The sequence below is a fragment of the Rhinoderma darwinii genome, chromosome 4 (assembly GCF_050947455.1).
Source record: "Rhinoderma darwinii isolate aRhiDar2 chromosome 4, aRhiDar2.hap1, whole genome shotgun sequence".
NCBI lineage: Eukaryota > Metazoa > Chordata > Amphibia > Anura > Rhinodermatidae > Rhinoderma > Rhinoderma darwinii.
The window spans coordinates 390679230-390704187 of record NC_134690.1 but is presented as its reverse complement, the minus strand read 5'-3'; the positions used below and the strand labels follow the sequence as shown (position 1 = coordinate 390704187).

The following is a 24958-nucleotide window of genomic DNA, read 5'->3' as shown; positions in this document are numbered from 1 at the left end:
ATCTATCTATCTATCTATCTATCTATCTATCTATCTATCTATCTATCTATCTGTCTGTCTGTCTGTCTGTCTGTCTGTCTGTCTGTCTGTCTGTCTCTATCTATCTATCTAACCACCAATTTATCTATTCATCTTGTAATTTAATAACACTACCTAAGCCCTCAATAGAAAATGTTTAAAAAGCTTTAAAAAGTTATAAAACAAGCATCACATTTATTAACACAATTTGGTGTGAGTTGCAACATAATTAATTCACACATTTAGATTTGTGCCACTGCCAACCCCATTTTATTACAATCAAGTCATTTCAGGCTAATTTCCCAGCTGAAGCGGTTAATGTGTATATATAACATAAGGCGATGAACAGCAGCCACCGTGGAAATGCAAATGTAGCGCATCAAATCATCTTGGCACTTACTGTACACTGCAAACTAAAACATGTATAAAAAGCTGCTGCCTCATACATATGTGACCATTATTAACCAGGGAAGAGCTAGAAAACCCGCCAGTACAAAACAGGAAAATAATAGGCAAAAACATATACAGTTTTTTATTCTGTATTCATAAGTAACTTACATGACAAGAAGTTATCCATCGTAAGATGTTCATTCCTGTTCTTACTTCATTGTTTACTACTGGCTTATTCTCGCTTTGGTAACACACCAGGGTGTACATATGATAGAGGAAGAGCATGCGGCTGCTATAGGACCCATAGAGAGAGGGGGCACAGCCTTGGTTGGTCCCATCCCCTTTGCTACTGGGTGGCAAGAACCTGTGCAGAACTCTCCTGAGGAACTACATTGTTAGCAAACATGGGGGTGAGGAATCAGGCAATACCCGGGACGCCATAATGGGCAGCCGGTATTGATTATTGCTATCTGGTCCCCTCTCTTCTGTACGCCACTGGTAGCACTTACGCAGAGTGGAAAACAATAAATTCTGCACCCAGGAGTGTAACCAGGGAGTGCCAGGCCTCTTCTCAGATCAGCCCCCACCCCCATATGAGACCCCTTCCTAGATCAGTCACTCCCAGAATATATATATATATATATATATATATATATACACTACCGTTCAAAAGTTTAGGGTCACTTAGAAATTTCCTTATTTTTGAAAGAAAAGCACAGTTTTTTTCAATGAAGATAACATTAAATTAATCAGAAATACACTCTATACATTGTTAATGTGGTAAATGACTATTCTAGCTGCAAACGTCTGGTTTTTAATGCAATATCTACATAGGTGTATAGAGGCCCATTTCCAGCAACCATCACTCCAGTGTTCTAATGGTACATTGTGTTTGCTAACTGTGTTAGAAGGTAATGGATGATTAGAAAACACTTGAAAACCCTTGTGCAATTATGTTAGCACCGCTGTAAACAGTTTTTCTGTTTAGAGGAGCTATAAAACTGACCTTCCTTTGAGCTAGTTGAGAATCTGGAGCATTACATTTGTGGGTTCGATTAAACTCTCAAAATGACTAGAAAAAGAGAGCTTTCATGTGAAACTCGACAGTCTATTCTTGTTCTTAGAAATGAAAGCTATTCCATGCGAGAAATTGCCAAGAAACTGAAGATTTCCTACAACGGTGTGTACTACTCCCTTCAGAGGACAGCACACACAGGCTCTAACCAGAGTAGAAAGAGAAGTGGGAGGCCCCGCTGCACAACTGAGCAACAAGACCAGTACATTAGAGTCTCTAGTTTGAGAAATAGACGCCTCACAGGTCCTCAACTGGCAGCTTCATTAAATAGTACCCGCAAAACGCCAGTGTCAACGTCTACAGTGAAGAGGCGACTCCGGGATGCTGGCCTTCAGGGCAGCAAAGAAAAAGCCATATCTGAGACTGGCTAATAGAAGGAAAAGATTAATATGGGCAAAAGCACACAGACATTGGACAGAGGAAGATTGGAAAAAAGTGTTATGGACAGACGAATCAAAGTTTGAGGTGTTTGGATCACACAGAAGAACATTTGTGAGACGCAGAACAACTGAAAAGATGCTGGAAGAGTGCCTGACGCCATCTGTCAAGCATGGTGGAGGTAATGTGATGGTCTGGGGTTGCTTTCGTGCTGGTAAAGTGGGAGATTTGAACAAGGTAAAAGGGATTTTGAATAAGGAAGGCTATCACTCCATTTTGCAATGCCATGCCATACCCTGTGGAGAGCTTGATTGGAGCCAATTTCATCCTACAACAGGACAATGACCCAAAGCACACCTCCAAATTATGCAAGAACTATTTAGGGAAGAAGCAGGCAGCTGGTATTCTATCTGTAATGGAGTGGCCAGCGCAGTCACGAGATCTCAACCCCATAGAGCTGTTGTGGGAGCAGCTTGACCGTATGGTACGCAAGAAGTGCCCATCAAGCCAATCCAACTTGTGGGAGGGCCTTCTGGAAGCATGGGGTGAAATTTCTCCCGATTACCACAGCAAATTAACAGCTAGAATGCCAAAGGTCTGCAATGCTGTAATTGCTGCAAATGGAGCATTCTTTGACGAAAGCAAAGTTTGAAGTAGAAAATTATTATTTCAAACAAAAATCATTATTTCTAACCTTGTCAATGTCTTGACTACATTTTCTAGTCATTTTGCAACTCATTTGATATATATAAGTGTGAGTTTTCATGGAAAACACAAAATTGTCTGGGTGACCCCAAACTTTTGAACGGTAGTGTATATATATATATATATGTGGCAGGTGGGCTCACACAGTTTGATCAAAATATGCGCTAAGAACCTCCCTATTATAAGTAGATTTAGCAGTAATGCATATTTATATGTAGCGGCTTAGGTGACATTTTTTTGGTGTGCTATATATATACATATATAAATAAAAAGCCATTACTCTCTGTAACTCTATTTTTTTCTCGACAATAGGAGGTCCGTCACGGATCCCCTCAGGCTGCCACATCAAGCCTAGTCTGTGGCGCGGAGCATTTAAAGTCCTGATGCAGGGCAGTGTCAGGACGTTGTGTGCTGCATCACATATAACGTCCTAACGCAATGGCACAGGCCGCCTGATGTGGCAGCCTGAGGGAATGCGGGATGACCACCTGTAGGCCGCCTTCCCCTCAGGGCCCAGTTAAGGCCGCACATCCTGCACCCGGGATCTTTATGCCACTGTGTGTACCTTAGATTGTGCTTAGCCTATATAAATTCAACCATGGAAACAATAGAGCTCCATAGAGGATAAACAACCATTCAGGCGGAGACCTGACCGCGGAACCAGATTGTATTAGTTATATGATGGGGGCTCAGCATCTTAAAGGGGACTGTCTGAAAGCAGCCAACCACTTTAAGGGGCATTAATATATTCAACAGTATATGCCATAAATGCCTGATAGGTTGGGTCCCACTTTTAGAGAACTGGGGTCCTATGACCACCATTAGGATAGGTAAGGCAGCTGAGATAGCAAACAGTAAAATATCCATCAGCAAGTGATCTTCTTTATTTACATCTTTGGATGGGTTTATCTGCTACTGGACATTATGGACCCTGTTGTGACAGTACCTGCTGAGGACCCTTTGGTCCCTTGGAGGCATAGGTGGATATATACAGAAGAGGGACCCTGTACAAGAACAAAGTGTGGGCCCTTTGCCCTCTATGAGCTACAAGGTCATCATAGAGCGATGCCTCATTAACCAACCCTTTACTTATGTGCCAATCTATAAGCTATTTTGTAATTTCCCAGTAACTGTGATCCAAATAAATCATTAACACAGTTCCTTACATGCAATCTGGTACACAGCAAAAGGAATTTACATTTTTGTATGGTCATGGGCCCCTTATCTATAGGGCCCCGATGCAGCAGCACAGACGATACATATGGGAGGACCAGTCCAACCCAGTTTATAGCTAAACGACTGGTCATAGAAGGGTAATGAAGTATACGGCGGATTTTACAGCTGTAAGATGTGGCTTCTTGTAAATGTTATCTGAAACGGGAGATTCACTTCCCTCATCTGTAACGTACCCCCTGCTATTTTACAGAAACATAATCCTGTACTATACCTACAATGCTTGTTATCACTCACTAGGGACGGCTTAACATTGCTATTCCCTCAAATTGGTTTGCAACAAAGAAACATCATTCCATTTGTGGTACATAATAGCGATCTCAACCCCTTGAAATTAAGATGAAAATAATTTCAATGCCATTGAATACTGGAAATAAAATAACATTTCAAGGTCACGTCCTCTCATTCACAGATGGAGGCAGCAATGGGATCAGCAAGTCAGACGTCCCTAATCCATTGTGTGTTAAGCCCCATGTAAGGTAGAAAATCATAAAAGATCAGTAAGAGACAAATATTCTACAAGTAAAATTGATTATTATGGCAAAGTATCTATTTACAAAGAAGACAAGAGGATCTAACGTATAAGACATCTACTCAACCTCATTTCCTTCAATGGTTTTAGACCCTCTTGCCCTTTGGTTTTGTATTGTTTTATGTTGCTTATTGGGTATTAACTCACCTCTTCTTTCGTCTTTTTTGACAGCACCCTCAGCCAGTCGCCAATCATGCTAAGCACAGCAGCAAAATAAGCAAGGCCGACCAGGATCCAAAACCACACCACGGGTTTGTAGAAATCAAGGTACTCGATATCCGAACCACCTAGAAGAAGATTGGATAACCAAGTGAGTAGACAGGAAGGCAAAAGTTCACATCCGTGGAACACAGCAGTAGTCGGTAGCATTGGACTGGCCCACTAGAGAACCTTAGGATCCTTCGGTGGTCCCATGCTTTAAAATGATGAAGGAGTCATGCCCCAACTGGACAACTCAGACTGTGTTCACATTATGTTTGTGAACTACGTACAGAAGGATCACACAGCATACGCCAAACGTATCCATAGCGCCCAATTTATCTAGCTAATGCCAAAAAGTGTCCTATTGGCATACGCCGAGCCAGCACTAGCATACCTTTGTTTTGTTTTTTTCCACTGTATAGAATAGAGCAGCAGATTACGCCATTTTATACAGTAAGAAAACGGGAGCCTATTGCCGACAGATATCACTGTATACCTCCAGTCTTCCGTCGGAGGTATACATTTGAGGATTTCCCGCGGTATACCTCTGGCAGAATCTCTTCCATAATGTTAACAGAGTCTCAGCTGATGCTGGACCATACTACTTGATTCTGGAGTTTATTACTATTTTGGATTACTAGTCCTTATTGATTATATGTTCTGTGTCTATAAAAGCAGAGCTCAAAATAAATAAAAAAAGGGTATACACATCTGTTCTAGGGGGTAGGGGGTATGGTTAGGGCACACGGCCATTGCTCCTCTGGTAAGTAGCTTGAAACAATGGGGGTTTAGTTGAATGGATTGGACCAACCCCATCCTTTCTTGGAACCAAGGCACCTATATTTTAGGTTATTTGGTCTAATGTAGGCCATACAACCCATATGTAACATAAATCAACGTAATGTAACATAAATCTAGTGTATATAAGAAAACATAAACTAGTTCTGATTGTCAAAGTCTACTTTTAATGTAGAGAATGGTCATGGAAGTTAGTTCCTCAGCCTCGTACTCTTTTTTTCTCAGCGGATATGGACCAAAGAAGGATTGAGGATAGCGTCTTCACTCAGGAAAGTTTGACTTTATGACATATCAACAACTTACCAGCCACATAATCTCCAAATCCAATTGTGGTTAGAGTGATGACCACGAAGTAGAAGGCGTCTAAAGTATGCCAGTGCTCGATGTGCTGGAAAATCATAGCCGGGATGGCAACAAACAGAATACAGCCGAACAAAATGAAGATGACTGTAGAGATGATACGAATTTTTGTTTGACTTACATTCCACTTCTGTGAAGACAAATAAAACAAAACTGTTAACGTTTACCATAGATTGTGATGGGGGCACTTACATAACACCAAGTCATATTAAATGTACAACCCATGCTCAGCTGGTTAGATGTGTCCATCTACTGGGATCACTCTTCCCTGTCAATCACTAAAAAAAAATTTCACCAAAATAAAAAAGAAGACAACCCCTGTCCGTAAGTCCTATTAGGGCATATGGACATGAAAAAGGGGCTTCCATCAGGCAAGACGTCAGCTTATCGTCGCGGGGGCTCTAAACTTTATGGGGTTGTCTCTGAAGAGACATCCCCTTTGAGGACTTATATGTACTATGGATTTGGGTTGAATGTGGATATGAACTCAGACAGTATCACCGGGATAATGTGGTAGATCATACTGACATCAGCTAAAACTTGAAATGTCTGCACCGGCGAACCAAGGATTAATCAGCAAAGTAAGGGAATTATAGATTTTGGTTGGCTATTAAAGGAGACCTGTCACTAGGTCATATAAGCTGAACTGGTTAACAGACCTGAATAGTGCTGTCTCCCTGATTCCAGCGCTGTTTTTCTGTCTCCCCCCCCCCCTGTTCCAGAGAGCCAACAGGGCGTGAACTACCCTCAAGCTGCCTTGTGCTGATTGGTCAGCATCAGAGGCAGGGAAGCTAGCTCCACCCCATTAGCTAACTACAGCAAATTAGCACATATGGAGCCAACACAACAGTGGGCTATATCTCTGGAACGAGGGAGTCCAGGAAAAAAATAAAAACTGCACTGGAATCAGGGACACAGCGCTATTCAGGTCATTTAACCAGTTCAACTTATATGACCTAGGGACAGGTCCTCTGTAATTTGTAGCCTTTAAAGAGCAACACTAGCATACAAAGCCTCCGAGTCCATTATGGGTAAAGATTAAATATATCTCTATATTGGTAATACCCAGATTAATATGCTATTATATTCCATTACCTTAATTTCCCTGATACATAGAAATTATAGGGTCCCATAATAAAACTCAGAATGGACCCCACCCTCCACTTAGAGCTTCGCCAAAGGTATTAGTTATTTATAAGGGTCGGGGCTACGAAATTTTCTGCTTCCATTTACACTACTTTTGTGACATTAAAAAGTTGCACATTTTGGCTCACACCACATTTACGCTAAAATTGGGAACTTTTTACTTTTAAACAGTGGACGGAGTTAGGTGGGAGGGGGATGGTACACCATCGGACGGGTCTATCTACTATAAGTTACGCCAGAAATTGGCGTCAATTATAGCATAAATCTATGCTTGCTCACAGCAGACATAGATTTGAATTTCTGGCACACGGGTAGCCACAGATGTGACAAATTTATTAAGAGGCATACTTCATGCCGATAAACTTTAGTTGAAGACTGGGGTATGAAAGACCACTCTTCATGCATTCCCCTAATAGAGTTAAATTATTAAATTCTGTCAGCTTGCACGTGCCACTAGGGGGTGCTAATAACAAATGGATTTATACAGCAAAAATTTAACTTAATGGGAACTGAGAAAATCTGTATGCAGTGGGCTCCCCCTAGAGGTGGATGCAAATAAACTTTATAATGTGTATGGTGTCTCTCTCACCATGGGCCCCATAGCATTCACATGGTATGTCTCTATATGAGGTCAGCCCCTGCCCTGATATTGATTTGGCAGAAGAATAGCTCCAGTTGCCAAAGCTCAAAAACTGGAGCAGGGAAGACCCATGGCGAGCGCGTGCCCCACCTTTTGTAGGTAGATGGCCATACGTGATATAAGGAAAGATTTACGGTTGAGTTAACCCTTCTACCATTTATCTTGTGGGACTATCTGCTATTTTGTAACTGTTCACTTTCAAGAGAATGGGGGCAGTAAATTTTAAGTATTTATTGGCAAAATTTGCTAGAAGATTAATAATTAATTTCATTTACATAATTAGCGCACCCTTTAACAATTCCAAAAATATTCGCACAACCTTCCCAACCACTCATCTACATATATAAGCCGCCAGCTATGATGTACTAAGGCCGAAGCCAAACTCTTCTCTGCTTTGTATGCAGCCTGTAGAAGTGCAATTTCTAAATGTATTACCCACCTTTTTTTTCTTTCAGTGAGTAAGCGAGAAAGATAAAAATAATAATAATAAAAATTAGAATAATCTTTATATAGCGCCAACATATTCCTTAGCGCCTAGCAATTGGGGAAGCAACAAACAAGTAAATTAACCACTAAGGAAAACAAATGCACAAACAATGAGACAAGAGGAGACAGGACTTACAATCTAAATGGATCAGGAGGTGTAACACAATAGGTACATGGCGCTAACTTTATCCAGAAGACCAACCCTTTGTATTTGTAATGAAAATATAAAAAACATTGCACCCACCCAGTATCTGAACAAACACAGTTATAAAGTGCAGAGTGATTACAAGGGCAGCAAGTTCAGTATACAGCATTGTGAAGTTGAGATATCTGGGACTAGGTCAGGTTGTGTATGGGCCATGGATTATGGTTGTAGACAAAATAAAGTTTAGACATTGTGACGTTGTGACATGGGCCTTCTTGAAGAAATGAGTTTTCAAGGCACACTTAAAACTGGGACTGTTAGGAGCAAGTCTTATGGTCTGGGGCAGTGAGTTCCGCAGAATAGGTGCAGCACAGGAGAAGTCCTACAATGGGAGTGAGCTGAGATGAAACTAAAGACTCATGGGCTCTGGTGTGGCAGTTCAGCTTGGGTTTCTCCCACTGTCACCTCACCCCCACAGGTTCTCACTGACTGACAGTAATATAAAATCACTTCTACCCTTCACTGATAGGTGTCTGTCCTCGTCACAGTCCACATCTTCTCATAGCATATGGAGACAGGAGAAGGTAGTGGGGCTCAGCAAGGAGAAGGAGGCATGTCCAGTCCTCACCCTGGACACAGCATATATCCAGATCAAATATTATAACTCTACCCAACAATGCCAAACCAATAGAGTGCTCAAACACTATAATATACAGGTATCCTATAGTACCTAAATATTGCTGTACAGTGCCCCAGTAATATCTCTGTACAGTTCCCAAATATCCTATAACACTAGTGCCCAAATAATATGTCATAAAGAGCTCATCATAACATAATTTACTACTCAAACACCACTACTGCTATACACTGGCCAAAAACTATAATAATAATAATAATAATAATAATAATAAAAAATAATAATAATAAAATACCCTGTTCACATAATGGTATCAAACACTGTTTAACCCCTTCCCGCACCTTGACGTTAATGAACGTCAATGTGTGCAGTAACTTCGCGCACCTTGACGTTCACTAACGTCAGTGCTTTGACAGTTAACCGCCGCGCGGCGCTACACCGCAGCGGCGGTTAACTGTGCAGGGTGTCAGCCCTGCTCTCCCTGTTGCCGATCAGCGGCCTGTCGCCGCTGAAATCGACAATTAACCCCTTCGATGCGGTGGTCGATTGCGATCCCCACATTGAAGAGGTTTACAGCGGATCGGCAGCCCCCCACATGTATTTGCGGGGGCTGGCGATCCTTCTCACGGCAACCAGAGGCCAGACAATGACCTCCGGGTTGCCATGTACGGAAGCCTCGGAGGATCAGCCTCCGGCCGTTCCTCCTCTGCTTCCTGTCAGTGTGACAGTTACGTCACAATGACAGTTACAACACATTACACTACGTGTGTAGTGTAATGTGTTCCAGCAGCGATCAGAGCTGCCAGTCTAAGTGTCCCCTAGTGGGACAAGTAAAAAAAAGATAATAAAAATGTTTTGAAAAAGTGTAAAAATAAAAGTTAGAAGTGACATAAACAAAGAATGCTTTTTTTCCTATAATAAGTCTTTTATTATAGGAAAAAAATTAACACGATAAAAAAAGTACACATATTTGGTATCACCGCGTTCGTAACGACCCCGACTATAAAACTGTAATATTATTTTTCCCGCACGGTGAACACCGCGAAAAAAATAAACGAAAAACTGCCCGAATCACAATTTTTTGGTTACCACCCCTCCCAAAATCGACAATAAAAAGTGATCAAAAAGTCGCATGTACGCCAAAATGGTACCAATACAAACTACAACCCGTCCCGCAAAAAACAAGCCCTTACACCGCAATTTTGACTGAAAAATAAAAAAAGTTGTCGCTCTCAGAATATGGTGACACAAAAAAGAATTTATTTTATAAATAAGTGATTTTATTGCACAAACGCTGCAAAACATCAAAAAGTTATATACGTATGGTATCGCTGTAATCGTATCGACCCGCAGTATAAAATATAATGGTAATTTATAGCCCAGGGTGAACGCCATAAAAAACAGTTTCAGAATTGATGGTTTTTGGTCACCTTGCTTGCCAAAAAATTGAATAAAACGTGATCAAAAAAATTTCTAGTACCCCAAAATGGTACCAATGAAAACTACAGATTGTCCCGCAAAGAATAAACCCTCACCCAGCTCCGGTGGAAAAAAAATAAAACCGTTCTGGCTCTCAGAATATGGCGATGCAAAATGTGCAGTGTTCCAAAAGCAGATAAGATCGGACGCCATTTATCAGTGTGACACCGGCCACATATCTGCGGATTATTATTTATTTACTGCATTATTATACCCTCTTATTATACCCTGATGTACCCCGCACAGATAACATGTACCCTGATGTACTCCGCACAGATAACATGTACCCTGATGTACCCCGCACAGATTACATATGCCCCCACATTATATATTGAGACACCAGTAAAACCCCAAACAGAACTACTACCAAGCTACATCTGCGCCCCAAAAGCCAAATGCTGCTCCCTCCCTTCTGAGCCCTGCAGCGTGCCCAAACACCAGTTTACGCCCATAGATATGGCATCGCCATACCCAGGAGAACCCCCTTAATATTTTATGAGGTATTCGTCTTCAGTGGCACAAACTGGGCATAACATGTAGTGCACTAAAATGGCATATGAGTGGAAAATTGTAATTTTTACTCTGCACCATCCGCTGCACATTAACCCCTGCGCGCACCACAACATAGCATGTCGTAGTGTGGGGGGGGGGGTGATGCATGGAGCGTCTCACGTGAAAAATAAAGCATTTAAAACGGCAAAATCACTGTTTTTTGGTCACCTTGGCTCTACCTAAAAATGTAATAAAAAGTGCTCAAAAAGTTGTATGTACCAAAAAATGGTACCAATAAAAACGACCGCTCGTCCCTCAATAAATAAGCCCTCATACCGCTCTATTGACTGAAAAATAAAAAAGTTGTGGCTCTTGGAACGCGGGGAGGAAAAAACTAAAAAGGAAAAGAAAAAAATGGATCAGTCCAGAAAGGGTTAATTACTTTCTAATGAAAAACCATTTATGACCACATGTGCGGTATTGCCGTACTCGGGAGAAATTGCTTTACAAATGTTGGGCAGCATTTTCTCCTTTATCCTTTGTGAAATTGAAAAAATACAACATTTTAGTGGAAGAAATGTTGATATTCATTTTCACGGCCTAATTCTAATAAATCCTGCAAAAGACTTGTGGGGTCTAAATGCCCACTATATCCCTAGATAGATTCTTTAAGTGGTGTAATTTCCACTTTTGGGGGGTTCCACTGTTTGGCCTCTCAGGGGCTTTGCAAATGCAACATGGCACCCAAAAACCATTTCAGCTTAATTTGATCTCCAAAAGACAAATAGCGCTCCTTCCCTTCTAAGCTCTGCTGTGGGTCCAAACAGCCGTTTATTACCACATATGGCATATTTCCGTAATCGGGAGAAATTGTTTTACAAATGTTGGGGTGCTTTTTCTCCTTTATTCCTTGTAAAAATTAAAAATGGCTACCTTTTTTCAGAAAAAAAGTAGATTTTTACCTTTACAGAATAATTCCAATGAATTCAGCAAAACAACTGTGGCATCAAAATGCTAACTTTACCCCTAGAAAAATTCCTTGATGAGTGTAGTTTCCAAAATGGGGTCACTTTCCGGGGGTTTCCACTATTTTGTTCCCTCCAGTGCAATTCAAACGCGACACGGCACTGAAAACTATTCCAGCAAAATCAGAATTTCAAAATCCAAATGGTGCTCCTTTCCTTCTGAGTCTTGCTGTGGGTCCAAACTGCAGTTTATTACCACATATGGGGTATTGCTGTAATCGGGAGAAATTGCTTTACATATGTTGGGGTGTTTTTTCTCTTTTATTCCTTGAAAAAATAAAAAAATTCTACGTTTTTTTCAGAAAAAAAGTAGATTTTCATCTTCACATACTAATTCAAATACATTTTGCAAAAAAACTGTGGGTTCAAAATGCTAACTATACCCATAGATAAATTCCTTGAGGGGTGTAGTTTCCAAAATGAGGTCACTTTTGGGGGTTTTTATTGTTTTGGCCCACAAGACCTCTTCAAACCTGACATGGTACCTAAAATATATGCTAAAAAAAAGGAGGCCCCAAAATCCACTATCTTCCACAATCTTTGCTTCTGAGGCCTGTATTTCAGTAAATTAGCGCACTAGGGCCACATGTGGGATATTTCTAAAAACTGCAGAATCTGGGCAATAAATAATAAGTTCCATTTCTCGGGTAAAAACTTCTGTGGTATAGAATTTTTTTTATTACAAATGAATTTTGTAAAAAAAAAATGACATTTGTAACTTTCACCTCTACTTTGCTTTAATTCCTGTGAAACGCCTAAAGGGTTAAAACACTTTTTGAATGCTGTTTTGAATACTTTGAGGGGTGCAGTTTTCAAAATGGGGTGATTTATGGGGACTTTCTAATAAATAAGACCCTCAAAGCCACTTCAGAACTGAACTGGCCCCTGTAAAAATCGGCTTTTGAAATTTTCTTCAAAATATGAGAAATCGCTGCTAAAGTTCTAAGTCTTGTAACGTCCTAGAAAAATAAAAGAATGTTCAAAAAACGATGCCAAACTAAAGTAGACATATGGGGGATGTTAACTAGTAACTATTTTGTGTGGTATTACTATCTGTTTTACAAGCAGATACATTTAAATTTAGAAAAATGCTAATTTTTGCAAATTTTCTTCAAATTTTGGTGTTTTTTACAAATAAATATTGAATTTATCGACCAAATTTTTTCCGTAACATAAAGTACAATATGTCACGAGAAAACAATCTCAGAATCACTTTGATAGGCAAAAGCATTCCGGAGTTATCACCACATAAAGGGACACATGTCAGATTTGAAAAATCGGCTTCGTCCTGAAGGCCAAAACAGGCTCAGTCCTGAAGGGGTTAAATAATATCACCAAACAGTTCCCAAATAATATCGCCATACCATGCTAAATAATACCATCATACCCTGCCTAAATAATACCACCATTCACTGCTCAAACGATACCACTATCTACTGCTAAAATAATACTGTCATAATATACCCAGATAAGACCACCATAGATTACCATGTTAAAATAATAATGCCATACACCGCTCATAAAATGGCATCATATTATGCCCAAATAATACTGCCATAAATGTCTCAAATAATAAAATCATACCATACCCCAATAGTGTCAATAGATATGGCTGTAATAATACCGCATGTAAATAATATCGCCGTATTATAACCACATAAGACTGGTATCACATCATGTTTGGTAGATCTGCTTTTCTATTGTTTTTTTTTATTGTTTTTTTAAATCAAAAGTAAAAAATTTCTCCAACACAAGAAAGAGCGGGAACATTCTCTAAGTAAATGTTTAGAAAGCGGATTTTCCAAATGTGATGATAAACCAGCTTAAAACCGCCATGCATGCCCAAATATATATAAACATACACATGCACATTACTACTATGTATATTGTTCAAATAATACTGCCATATCTCGTCTAAAGACAATATAGACAAATATACACATGAGTACATACACAGAATTATACACATATACAAACATATACCGTTTATGGCTACAAACACATATACAGATAGATATATACTGTACACCAATCAGAAATAACATTAAAACCACCTGCTCAATATTGTGTAGGTTCTCTCGTGCCGCCAAAACAACTCTGAACCATCGAGGCATGAACACCACAAGACCTCTGAAGATGTCCTGTGGTATCTGGCACCAGAATGTTAACAGCAGATACTATAAGTCCTGTAATTTGGGAGGTGCGGCCTCCGAGGATCAGACTTGTCTTTGAAGCACATCCCACAGATGCTGAGACCAAGTCAACACCTTGAACATTTTGTCATGTTCTTTAAACCCTTCCTGACCAAATTTTGCAGTGTGGCATGCCGCATTATCCTGCTGAAAGAGGGTACTGCAGTTAGGGAATACCGTTGCCATGAAGGGGTGTGCCTGGTTTTTAACAATGTTTAGGTAAGTGATACGTGTCAAAGTATCATCCACATCACTGCCAGGACCCAAGTTTTCCCAGCAGAACATTGCCCAGAGCTTTGCACTGCCTCTGCCGTCTTGTCTTCTTCCCATACTGCATCCTGGTGCCATCTGCTCCCCACGTAAGCAGCGCACACGCACCAGGCCGTCCACATGATGTTAAACTAAATGGGATTCACCAGACCAGGCCTCCTTCTGCCATTGCTCCATGGTCCAGTTCTGATGCTCACGTGCCCATTGAGACTTTCATGGTGGACAGCATGGGCACTCTGACCGGTCTGCGGCTACGATGCACTGTGTATTCTGCCACCTTTGTATCATAGCCAGCAGTAACTTTTTCCGAAGCTTGTGCCACAGAAGTCTAGCCTTCTCTCATGCACCTCCAGGACCCCCCAAGGCTTTAAGAGTAGGAAATAACCCAAGAAGATGTATATAGTTGGGTTCACCGGTGGTCTGTCTTTGGACTACTTTTGGTAGGTACTAACCACTGCCTACCGGGAAGACCCCACAAGACCTGGCGTTTTGGAGATGCTCTAACCCATTCATCTAGATATCACAATTTGGCCCGATCATTATGCTTGCCCATTTTTCCTTCTTCCAACACATCAACTTCAAGAACTGACTGTTGACTTGCTACCTAATATATTCCACCCCTATAAAGGTACAGACAATGCTAATAAATTCAGCTGTTAGTGGTTTTAATGTTATGGATAAATGGTGTATACCTACTGTATATACAAAGACATGTATACACAATCACTTACCTGCTGGCATTTTCTGGCTGTATAACCTAGTGGCCATGAAATGGAAAAAGAGGTGGTGATCTTCTACTCGGCCTCGGTGGATTGGCAGGCTATGTCCCACCGTGGCTAAACTCCACACATCCTTGTTGCTGTCAGCTGGCACAGTGATGTCACTCATTGCGCGGTCAACAGAGGAAGTGATTCGTCGGCTCGGTACAGACAGTGGAGCGGATCCTGATCCACTCCACTGTCACCGACTCATGGCACTAAAAGTTAAAGTTTAAGGGTCAGGCTTACAACTCGGAGCCCTTGATCAGGACCCATACAAGTGGACAATCCACCATTTCCTGCCCTGTGTATCGGGCCGGATGTCTAGGGAGGATGTTGGTGTTACAGATGAGGATGGAGACATCAGACTTAGGTAAAGTTGAGGTAAGTTTGAGATATAGAGAGGACATGACAGCAGAGACAGATGACAGACACTGAATAATGTGTTTAAGGCTTCATGCATACAGCGGAGACATGCACACGGAGCTGGTACGGTAGTGATGGAGGCCACTACCTACTGGCTACCTAGTACAGAGCCGTATTAGCCTCCATATGCTGCTGTACAGGCTCGGTGCTGTATGTACAGAGGTGTGTTCACTGTAGCAATGCTTCTAGAAGAGAAAAGGAGACGTAATATGGTCATATGCATGAAGCCTTAGGAGTAGGAAATAACCCAAGAAGATGTATATAGCTGGGTGTCATCCACATAAAGATAAAATACTACTCATTAAGGCTTCCTTCACACACATATTATGTGCCACGCTTTTTGGGACAAAAAAAAACACCTCTTTAAAAAACTAAAGTTGTTTAGTAAAATTGTACTTGTGTTTTTTTATGGCTTTTTTGTGGTGTTTTTTGCAAATAGTGAATTAAGGTTTTTTTATGTGGCGTTTGCAAATCATGTGATTCAAAGATCATGTGATGCAAAGATTCCGCTTTGCAACACACAATATATTTTAGAAAACCGCCACAAAAAAACACCTTAAAAAACTCAACGCACATTGACGAGTGTTTATTCAAGAGGAAAAGAAAAAAACCTATGGAGGTCTGAGGGAGAAAAATGCAACTAGTTGCTGGAAAAAAATGCCAAAGCCGGGCTTACTAAGAATTAAAAAAATCCAAAAATGGCACCTAAAAACACATAGTGCGTTCTATATTGCAGAATTGACTTCCAGGGGGATAAAACGTCACAAAAAACGTGGCATTTTGCCCAAAATCAATGTGTGCGAAGCCAACCTTAGACTTCAATAAGAGAATAATGTTTGTACTTACTACGAAAATATCTTCCACTCGGGCTATCCCTTTGCCAAATATGGTTCCTAGTTGGTCTCCAACACCAGCCAATAAGAACCCAAACAAAGGAATTCCAAGAAGAGCATAGATAATGCAGAAGATTTTTCCGCCTTTCGTTCGTGGTGAGATGTTCCCAAAACCTGGAGAGTGAAATAATAAAAATGTATTAATTTTAAAAAAATATTTAAATTCGGGCTTGGACGGCGATCAGAAGTTCACGTGATTTTTTCTATGTCAACGGCGACAGATCCAGCACATTTTAATCGGCATGAAGAGTGTTCATAATAGATTTATTTACGCTAGAAGATCAGTACATGAAGGAAACGGCCATCCATAAATACATGAATAGTCCATACCAAAATGATGTGACAGCTCATAACAGAGGGCACGAGGTCAATCGTTGCAGCTGGAAAAAAAAATGAATGTATTCCCTAGATATGAAAATTATAAACATTGGAGAACTATGGAATGATCTTCCACACAACCTGGTATTGGCAGACGCTGCAGAAAAATCATAGCATGTCGAAGCCGATCGTATCAGTATGCAGCCCAGGTTATTCAGCTCATAGGGCATTGCTTATTTTTTGGCTTTGCTTGAGATCACCAATAAGTATTATGGACATAAAACATCAAACATATATAAAGACCAAAATAAAATAAACCCCATTTTATAGTAATAATTTACAGCCAATTACTGATAATAACAAATTAATCTATAAGAAATAATAAAAAATATCTGGTGGCTTTTCGTGCCCATCCAGAATCCAGTCCTATTGTGCGTATTGTAGAGTCAATTGCCAGTTATACGATCTTCAGCCACGTGCCAGTGACATGTTTCTGACCATGCCATGCCCCTCCTATACTGAAGTTATGCCACTGCCCCTTTTGCAACAAAGGTTCAGGAAATTGGCAGACCCATTTGACTGTCTATGGCTTGCTTAAAGTGACCCTCCGGAAAAAAGCTGAAAATGCCGCTTTCCCCGGAGGGAAGGCGCTCAACCAACCCACAACGTTTTTTTGAAGGGGCTTCAGTGCAGCTTTAGCACTTTGTCCCCTTAAAAGTTGCTGCACAACTCCTTCCAAGTGAACGGGGACGTGCTGCAGTTCCCTGCAGAGCCGGTGGCCGGGAGCACTGCTCTGCAGGAAAAAAATCTTTAAAGGGAATGTGTTGCTAGCAAAACATGTATTTTTTTTTTTAGTTAAACAATTAGTGTATAGGTGATTAAACATTGTTCTAATTTTTTGTATTTTTTTCACGAGTAAGGAAATATTATAAATTAGATTCTAATTTATAATATTTCCCAGTGCTGGTCACTAGATGGAGCAATTCCCAAAATTGCAGCATTGCATGTGGTAAAGCAACCACATTGCTTTATGCTGCAAAATTGGAAAAAAATCCCTCGCTCTAGTGAGCTCTCAGAATCCCCCCCTCCTTTATCCTGGCTAGTGCCGGGAGAAACGAGGGGATTGAACGGTCAAACCTCCTACACTGTGTGTCGCCATTTTTTGAGCTAACACACAGTGTAGTAGGTTTACATACACTAGTAAACACACAGTAAAACACGAACATACACAGACCTAACTTACCTGCTCCTGCCGCCGCCGCTCCCTCCGGTCCGTCCGCTCCGTCTGCTGCCGCTGCTCCAAGTGCTCCAAGTGCACAAGCCGGAAGCCGCCACAGGAAAATGGCGCCGGACGGCTCACAGTTCAACTTGGACTGTGTGGGAGCGGCGCATGCGCCGTTCCCACACAGACGGCGTACACCATAGTGGATGGAACGGGCCCCCTTCGCATTCACTATGGGACTGTAGCTGCCGTATTCCATGTCTGTATGTGTCGTTAATCGACACATACAGAAATGGAAAAAAAAATGGCAGCCCCCATAGGGAAGAAAAAGTAAAAAAATAAAAAAAAGTAACACACAAACACACAAATAAATATAAACGTTTTTAATAAAACGCTAACATCTAACTGATATTAAAAAAATTTTTGGGGTGACACTGTTCCTTTAAGGGGCTCAGTGCTGAGGCCCCATCAATCTCAGGATCGTTGTGAGTCCTGGCTGTTAGACGTTAATCAATCAGAAATTTATGTTATATCCTAGTGATATGCCCTCACTTTCTGTGTTGGGAATAACCCTTTAAAGTGCACCCTTTACATTCTACTTGATAGATCAGAAGTTTGTCCTCCAGAGCTGCTCTTCTTATTGTAAGATGGGACAAAATGAAGAAGTTTGAACTATACTCAGCCATGTTAAAAGTTATGGGAAGCTATATTTGGTCAAACAGTAATCCATCATGGTAGACCCCAACACTTTTTGCTCAATCCTCTCTTTCTATGTTTTTCAGTCTTGTGTTCAGTATGTCACTCCCATAGAAATGCCTCAGTACCTTCTATGCCTACACACAGGGCCAGATTAAGACTGGCAGCAGTATTGAGCAGTTATTTATGATGGGGCCCCCCACCCAACTAACACAGGGTTCTCCACGACAATGCTTCTAGGTGTAGATAGTGAAACACACACCTCCCTGCATATAGCGCCCCCAAGAAAAAAAAAAAAAACCTGTACTCACCGAGCCTGGGAAGTTCCCGCGATGAACCGAGCTCCAGCCTACATTAGGCCTGAAGAGTACGCCAGAGCGATGACGTCATCGCGCCTGCGCAGGGATCCAATCCCTGTGTTCTGTAGGTTGCAGCGAATAGCGAACAAGTTCGCTAGCTCCCTGCAGCTCTGTCATTGTATTCAATTGTACCTGCATGCTAAGAACGCAGGTACAATTGAATATGGAAGTCGCCAGGGGCCGGGGTCCCCCCTGAGCGAGGGGGAATGTAGGGCCCGGAGCTGGAGCTCCAAGAGCACCAATGATAATCCGGCCCTGCCTACACAATAGCAAGGCATGCCTACCCTAAGGTTGTAATGTCCACTTGACGTCCAATATGCTAATAATGCAAAACATTATTTCTATTCATTTCACTGGAAGATGCGACCAGACAGACAACAGGCAGGGAACAGATACAGCATAATGAGGAAATAGATGCAATAGATAAATAAAGAGTGTAGCATTATAAGAGGGCTCTCCATGCCACGTCTACGGGAATCTCTGAGCAAATAACTGGAAATATGTTCTCAAGTCCCATAATCCACTACAGAACCGAGGAAATGTTACCGATCGTCAACATATCTCTTCAACCGAACATAAAAGAAGCTATAACACGTCCTGACCCTATCTTCTTGTTATATCACTCCATTATAAACTCATGAATTACAATGAACATAGAATAATATCTTCTCTGCTTATCATTCCTAGACAAAGCAAAGTCTTCCAATTTGAAGTTATTCTTTGCTGACTGATATTCTATCGCACACAGGGAGCACAAAAGCTATACAGTGAAGGAAATAAGTATTTGATCCCTTGCTGATTTTGTAAGTTTGCCCACTGTCAAAGACATGAACAGTCTAGAATTTTTAGGCTAGGTTAATTTTACCAGTGAGAGATAGATTATACGGGGGGGAACTTGTTAATGATCTCAAGGCAGCTGGGACCACAGTCACCAAGAAAACCATTGGTAACACATTACGCCGTAATGGATTAAAATCCTGCAGTGCCAGCAAGGTCCCCCTGCTCAAGAAGGCACATGTACAGGCCCGTCTGAAGTTTGCAAATGAACATCTGGATGATTCTGAGAGTGATTGGGAGAAGGTGCTATGGTCAGATGAGACTAAAATTGAGCTTTTTGGCATTAACTCTACTCGCCGTGTTTGGAGGAAGAGAAATGTTGCCTATGACCCAAAGAACACCGTCCCCACTGTCAAGCATGGAGGTGGAAACATTATGTTTTGGGGGTGTTTCTCTGCTAAGGGCACAGGACTACTTCACCGCATCAATGGGATAATGGATGGAGCCATGTATCGTCAAATCCTGAGTGACAACCTCCTTCCCTCCACCAGGACATTAAAAATGGCTCGTGGCTGGGTCTTCCAGCACGACAATGACCCGAAACATACAGCCAAGGCAACAAAGGAGTGGCTCAAAAAGAAGCACATTAAGGTCATGGAGTGGCCTAGCCAGTCTCCAGACCTTAATCCCATCGAAAACTTATGGAGGGAGCTGAAGATCCGAGTTGCCAAGCGACAGCCTCGAAATCTTAATGATTTACAGATGATCTGCAAAGAGGAGTGGGCCAAAATTCCATCTAACATGTGTGCAAACCTCATCATCAACTACAAAAAACGTCTGACTGCTGTGCTTGCCAACAAGGGTTTTGCCACCAAGTATTAAGTCTGGCTTGTCAAAGGGATCAAATACTTATTTCTCTGTGCACAATGCAAATAAATATATATAATTTTGACAATGTGATTTTTTTTTTTTTTTTATATATATATATATAATCTATCTCTCACTGGTAAAATTAACCTAGCCTAAAAATTCTATACTGTTCATGTCTTTGACAGTGGGCAAACTTACAAACTCAGCAAGGGATCAAATACTTATTTACTTCACTGTATATATATATATATATATATATATATATATATATATATATATATATATATATATATATATATATTAATATATATATATATATATATATATATATATATATATATATATATCTCATTATGATTTGGCCAGCAAACTAAGAATATAGAATAAGGGCCCATGCATACTGCTGTAGGGTGCCCAGTGGCAAATACGGCCCTGTAAGATAGATATGAGATAGATAGACAAATAGATGGATGGATGGATGCGTGGAAAGATATGAGATAGATGGATAGATAGATAGATAGATAGATAGATAGATAGATAGATAGATAGATAGATAGATAGATAGATAGATAGATAGATAGATAGATATCAGAGAGAATATACTTATATAACACTTTTTTCTGATCATTTTATGTATGATATGTTTCTGTCAGTGTATCCCACAGTCCTGATGACTTTATGGCTTCATGGGAGATTTTGCTCTCACATCTGTTTAATTCTATTGCTTTATATTCATAGAAGCAACTTGTAAAATGTCTCTTTTCTCTTTGCATTGTAAGAATTTGTCCCGCTGGGATGACCATTTTGTTTGAGTTTTCCAGCCTGTGCTTTCTGCTGTCATTTTATTCTGGTGTAATATCCGAGCCAGCGATGCATATTATGTATAAAACATGTACTGCAAATAGATTATTTAAAGGGAAACTCCAGATTTTCTATTGCCAGCGATATGTGATGCTTTTTTTCCCCCATGGCTGCAAAAAAACCGCTTCAAACGAGCAAATCATTTATCTAGGACATGACCTCATACTACAGCATTTAAAGGGTAACTAAACCTTCAAATAAACTTCTGACATGTCATAGTGACGTCAGAAGTTTTGATCGGTGATGGTCCGCACACTGAGACACTCACTGATTTCTAAAACGAAGCAGCAGAAGCACTCGAGTGAGTTCTGTGCGGCTTCGTTTCTGATCGGCTTTTCTCGGAAAGCTGAGCAATTGGTGTATGGAATCAAAAGAAAGTCTAGGAGCTTGTACAACACTGCTCAGCTTTCCGAGTATCTATCTCTCTATCTATCTATCTATCTATCTATCTATCTATCTATCTATCTATCTATCTATCTATCTATCTATCTATCTATCTATCTATCTATCTATCTGTCTGCCTGTCTTCTATCTATCTATCTATCTATCTATCTATCTATCTGTCTGCCTGTCTTCTATCTATCTATCTATCTCATATCTATCTATCTATCTATCTATCTATCTATCTATCTATCTATCTATCTATCTATCTATCTATCTATCTATCTATCTATCTATCTATCTATCTATCTATCTCATATCTATCTATCTATCTATCTATCTATCTATCTAATATCTATCTATCTATCTATCTATCTATCTATCTATCTATCTATCTATCTATCTATCTATCTATCTATCTATCTCATATCTATCTATCTATCTATCTATCTATCTATCTATCTATCTATCTATCTATCTATCTATCTATCTATCTATCTATCTATCTAATATCTATCTATCTATCTATCTAATATCTATCTATCTATCTATCTATCTATCTAATATCTATCTATCTATCTATCTATCTAATATCTATCTATCTATCTATCTATCTATCTATCTATCTATCTATCTATCTATCTATCTATCTATCTATCATCTATCTATCTATCTATCTATCTATCTATCTATCTATCTATCTATCTATCTATCTATCTATCTATCTATCTATCTAATATCTATCTATCTATCTATCTATCTATCTATCTATCTATCTATCTATCTATCTATCTATCTATCTATCTATCTATCTATCTCATATCTATCTATCTATCTCTCTATCTAATATCTATCTATCTATCTATCTATCTATCTATCTATCTATCTATCTATCTATCTATCTATCTATCTATCTATCTATCTATCTATCTATCTATCTATCTATCTATCTATCTATCTATCTATCTATCTTTCCTTCTGTCTCATATCTATATAAACTATATTTTTCTTTCTTTCTTTCTACGCACATCATGCCTGTGAATATTTGATTTGCATGAATGATTTTTAATGAAATGATTTCTTCCTCTTATTAGTATTCTGTTCACATGAATGATAGAATTGTTGTACTGTAATGAATAGAAGATTACTGACATGTGCAAAATAATACAATGAAATAATAATTAAACTGTTAATCTACAAGGGGACACCAACGAAATGGAAGAAAATGTCCGGATCCTCCATAACCAGAATTGTGACCTCAGCTTTGTGTGTCATCCCAAATTGTCTCCCCTTCTCCAATCCCAAGACTCAGAGCTTCTTATCCATTCATCAATTCCTAATTTCCTCAGTCCACGCTCCTTCTTACATATCCGTTCTACTGGATATTATTACCGATCTGTAGGATTTTTCTTACGAAATTTACTAAACATTAAAGAAGCGAAAATAATGGAAACCAACTCCCTGTATATAAAACCTCAGAAGCCATGAAATCAGGAGGACGACTCTTCTAACATTTAATCCGGAAGAAACTTTTAAGTCCTAAGTTTCTTCTCCTATAACTAATCCCTTAAATAATTGTATCAGAAATAGTAGCCATTATTTTAAATGTCATTAGGAAATTGGTATCAATTTAAGATTCAACCAAAGAAAGAGACAGGTCTACGCTGGTAATTTATATAACTATAATGAACTGCTCAACAGCTTTGAATATACAAGAGTGATGTCCATACACCTCAATAGTACAACCCCTTCATTCTGCTGATAGGTGGGGCTCCCGAGAGTCAGACCCCCACCAATCAACTATTGATAGCCTATCCTAAGGATAGGCAATCAATATTAAAGTCCCACAAAACCTTTTAAACACCAGCACATTGCCACTCCAAGCAAGAGCCGGATTAAGATTGGTGGAGGCCCTTCTCTCACCAATGGGACCTGGACCCTAGCTCATCCCTATTCACTTGAGTGGGATTAAGCTGCAGTACCAAACACAGCCACACGCTTATGGATGGTGCTATGCTGTGTACTGCAGTGAAGGAACCGCAGTGCTCCAGCAAGAGCTCCGACTCCTTTTTTTTTGCTGATTGGTGTGAGTTCCCAGGGGTTTGACCCCCACAGATAACACCTGATAGACCAGCAAAACATTCCTTTAAATTCACCTATGCCTGCTCTTCCCTATTAACAATATTGCTTACGCTAGTAAAGGGAGTATCCAAAAAAAGCGACCATTTCCAAAAATACTAAAATATTTTTCCCAGCCTGGTTCCTGTCATTTGTTAAAATACGCACTTTACCTTAAAAATACATTATCAGGGTTGAAAATTACTGGAAAAGACCAGATTTGCCCTCTGACTAATGGCGATTGACTGATGTGACAGGCTGACCGTAACAAGCGGGTAAGGCATTTTCGAGCTCAATTTCCGATGAGGAATAAAGTAAAACATACAGAATCACGCCACAATGACTCACCTGTTATTACAGATGCAGGACATTTTATTATAAATCACATGTGTTTTTCTTTGGGAGATATATAAACAGCGAGAACGTCCAAAAACGTTATATAACCAGCAATACACAGTCAGCATTATCACGCTGTGTACACTAACACCCAACAGATGCACCGTATACAGTGATCTCCGTGACATAATGATTCAAGTCCATATAAAAGTCATTCTACAGGTCCCATCGATATATATTTTTGTCCTACACTGACTATGTACATGATTAAAGAGGACCCATCACCTCTCCTGACATGTCTGTTTTAGAAAATACTTGTATTCTCCATGAAATAACAATTCTGGAACATATTTTCTTAGAACTCTACGTTGTTTCGTTCCTCTGTTATTCCTCCTAGAAATGTATGAATAAATTGACAACTGGGGTTACCAGTTGGGGGTGTGCCCTTACACAGACTGACAATGTCCAATCAGTTCTAACAGTATCATATTGGGTAGGGACACTCCCCTTTGAAAAAGAGAAATGGTAACGCCCACTTGTCAATTTATTTATACATTTGTAAGAGGAATAACAGAGGAATGGCCCAATGCAGCATTCTAAGAAAATATGAATCGTTATTTACTAAAACAACTGACAAGTCCTCTTTAGGCATATGATATAGCTTTAAGATGTAATAAATGCACATTTTGAAGCACTCAATGGAGGTAATTTATTAAGACTGGCGTTTATACACCAGTCTTA

The 24958-nt window shown here is 40.0% G+C and overlaps 1 protein-coding gene across 1 annotated transcript in view; it reads right to left on the bottom strand.

Moving 5' to 3' along the window:
* KCNK2 (potassium two pore domain channel subfamily K member 2) overlaps positions 1 to 24958 on the bottom strand; it is a 106185-nt gene that overhangs the window by 13679 nt on the left and 67548 nt on the right. Inside the window, exons 4-6 of the mRNA XM_075863333.1 lie at positions 16233 to 16393; positions 5634 to 5820; positions 4479 to 4618 (exon numbers count right to left, since the gene is read on the bottom strand). Coding sequence (XP_075719448.1) covers positions 4479 to 4618; positions 5634 to 5820; positions 16233 to 16393 — 488 coding nt within the window. The remainder of the gene's footprint in view (positions 1 to 4478; positions 4619 to 5633; positions 5821 to 16232; positions 16394 to 24958) is intronic.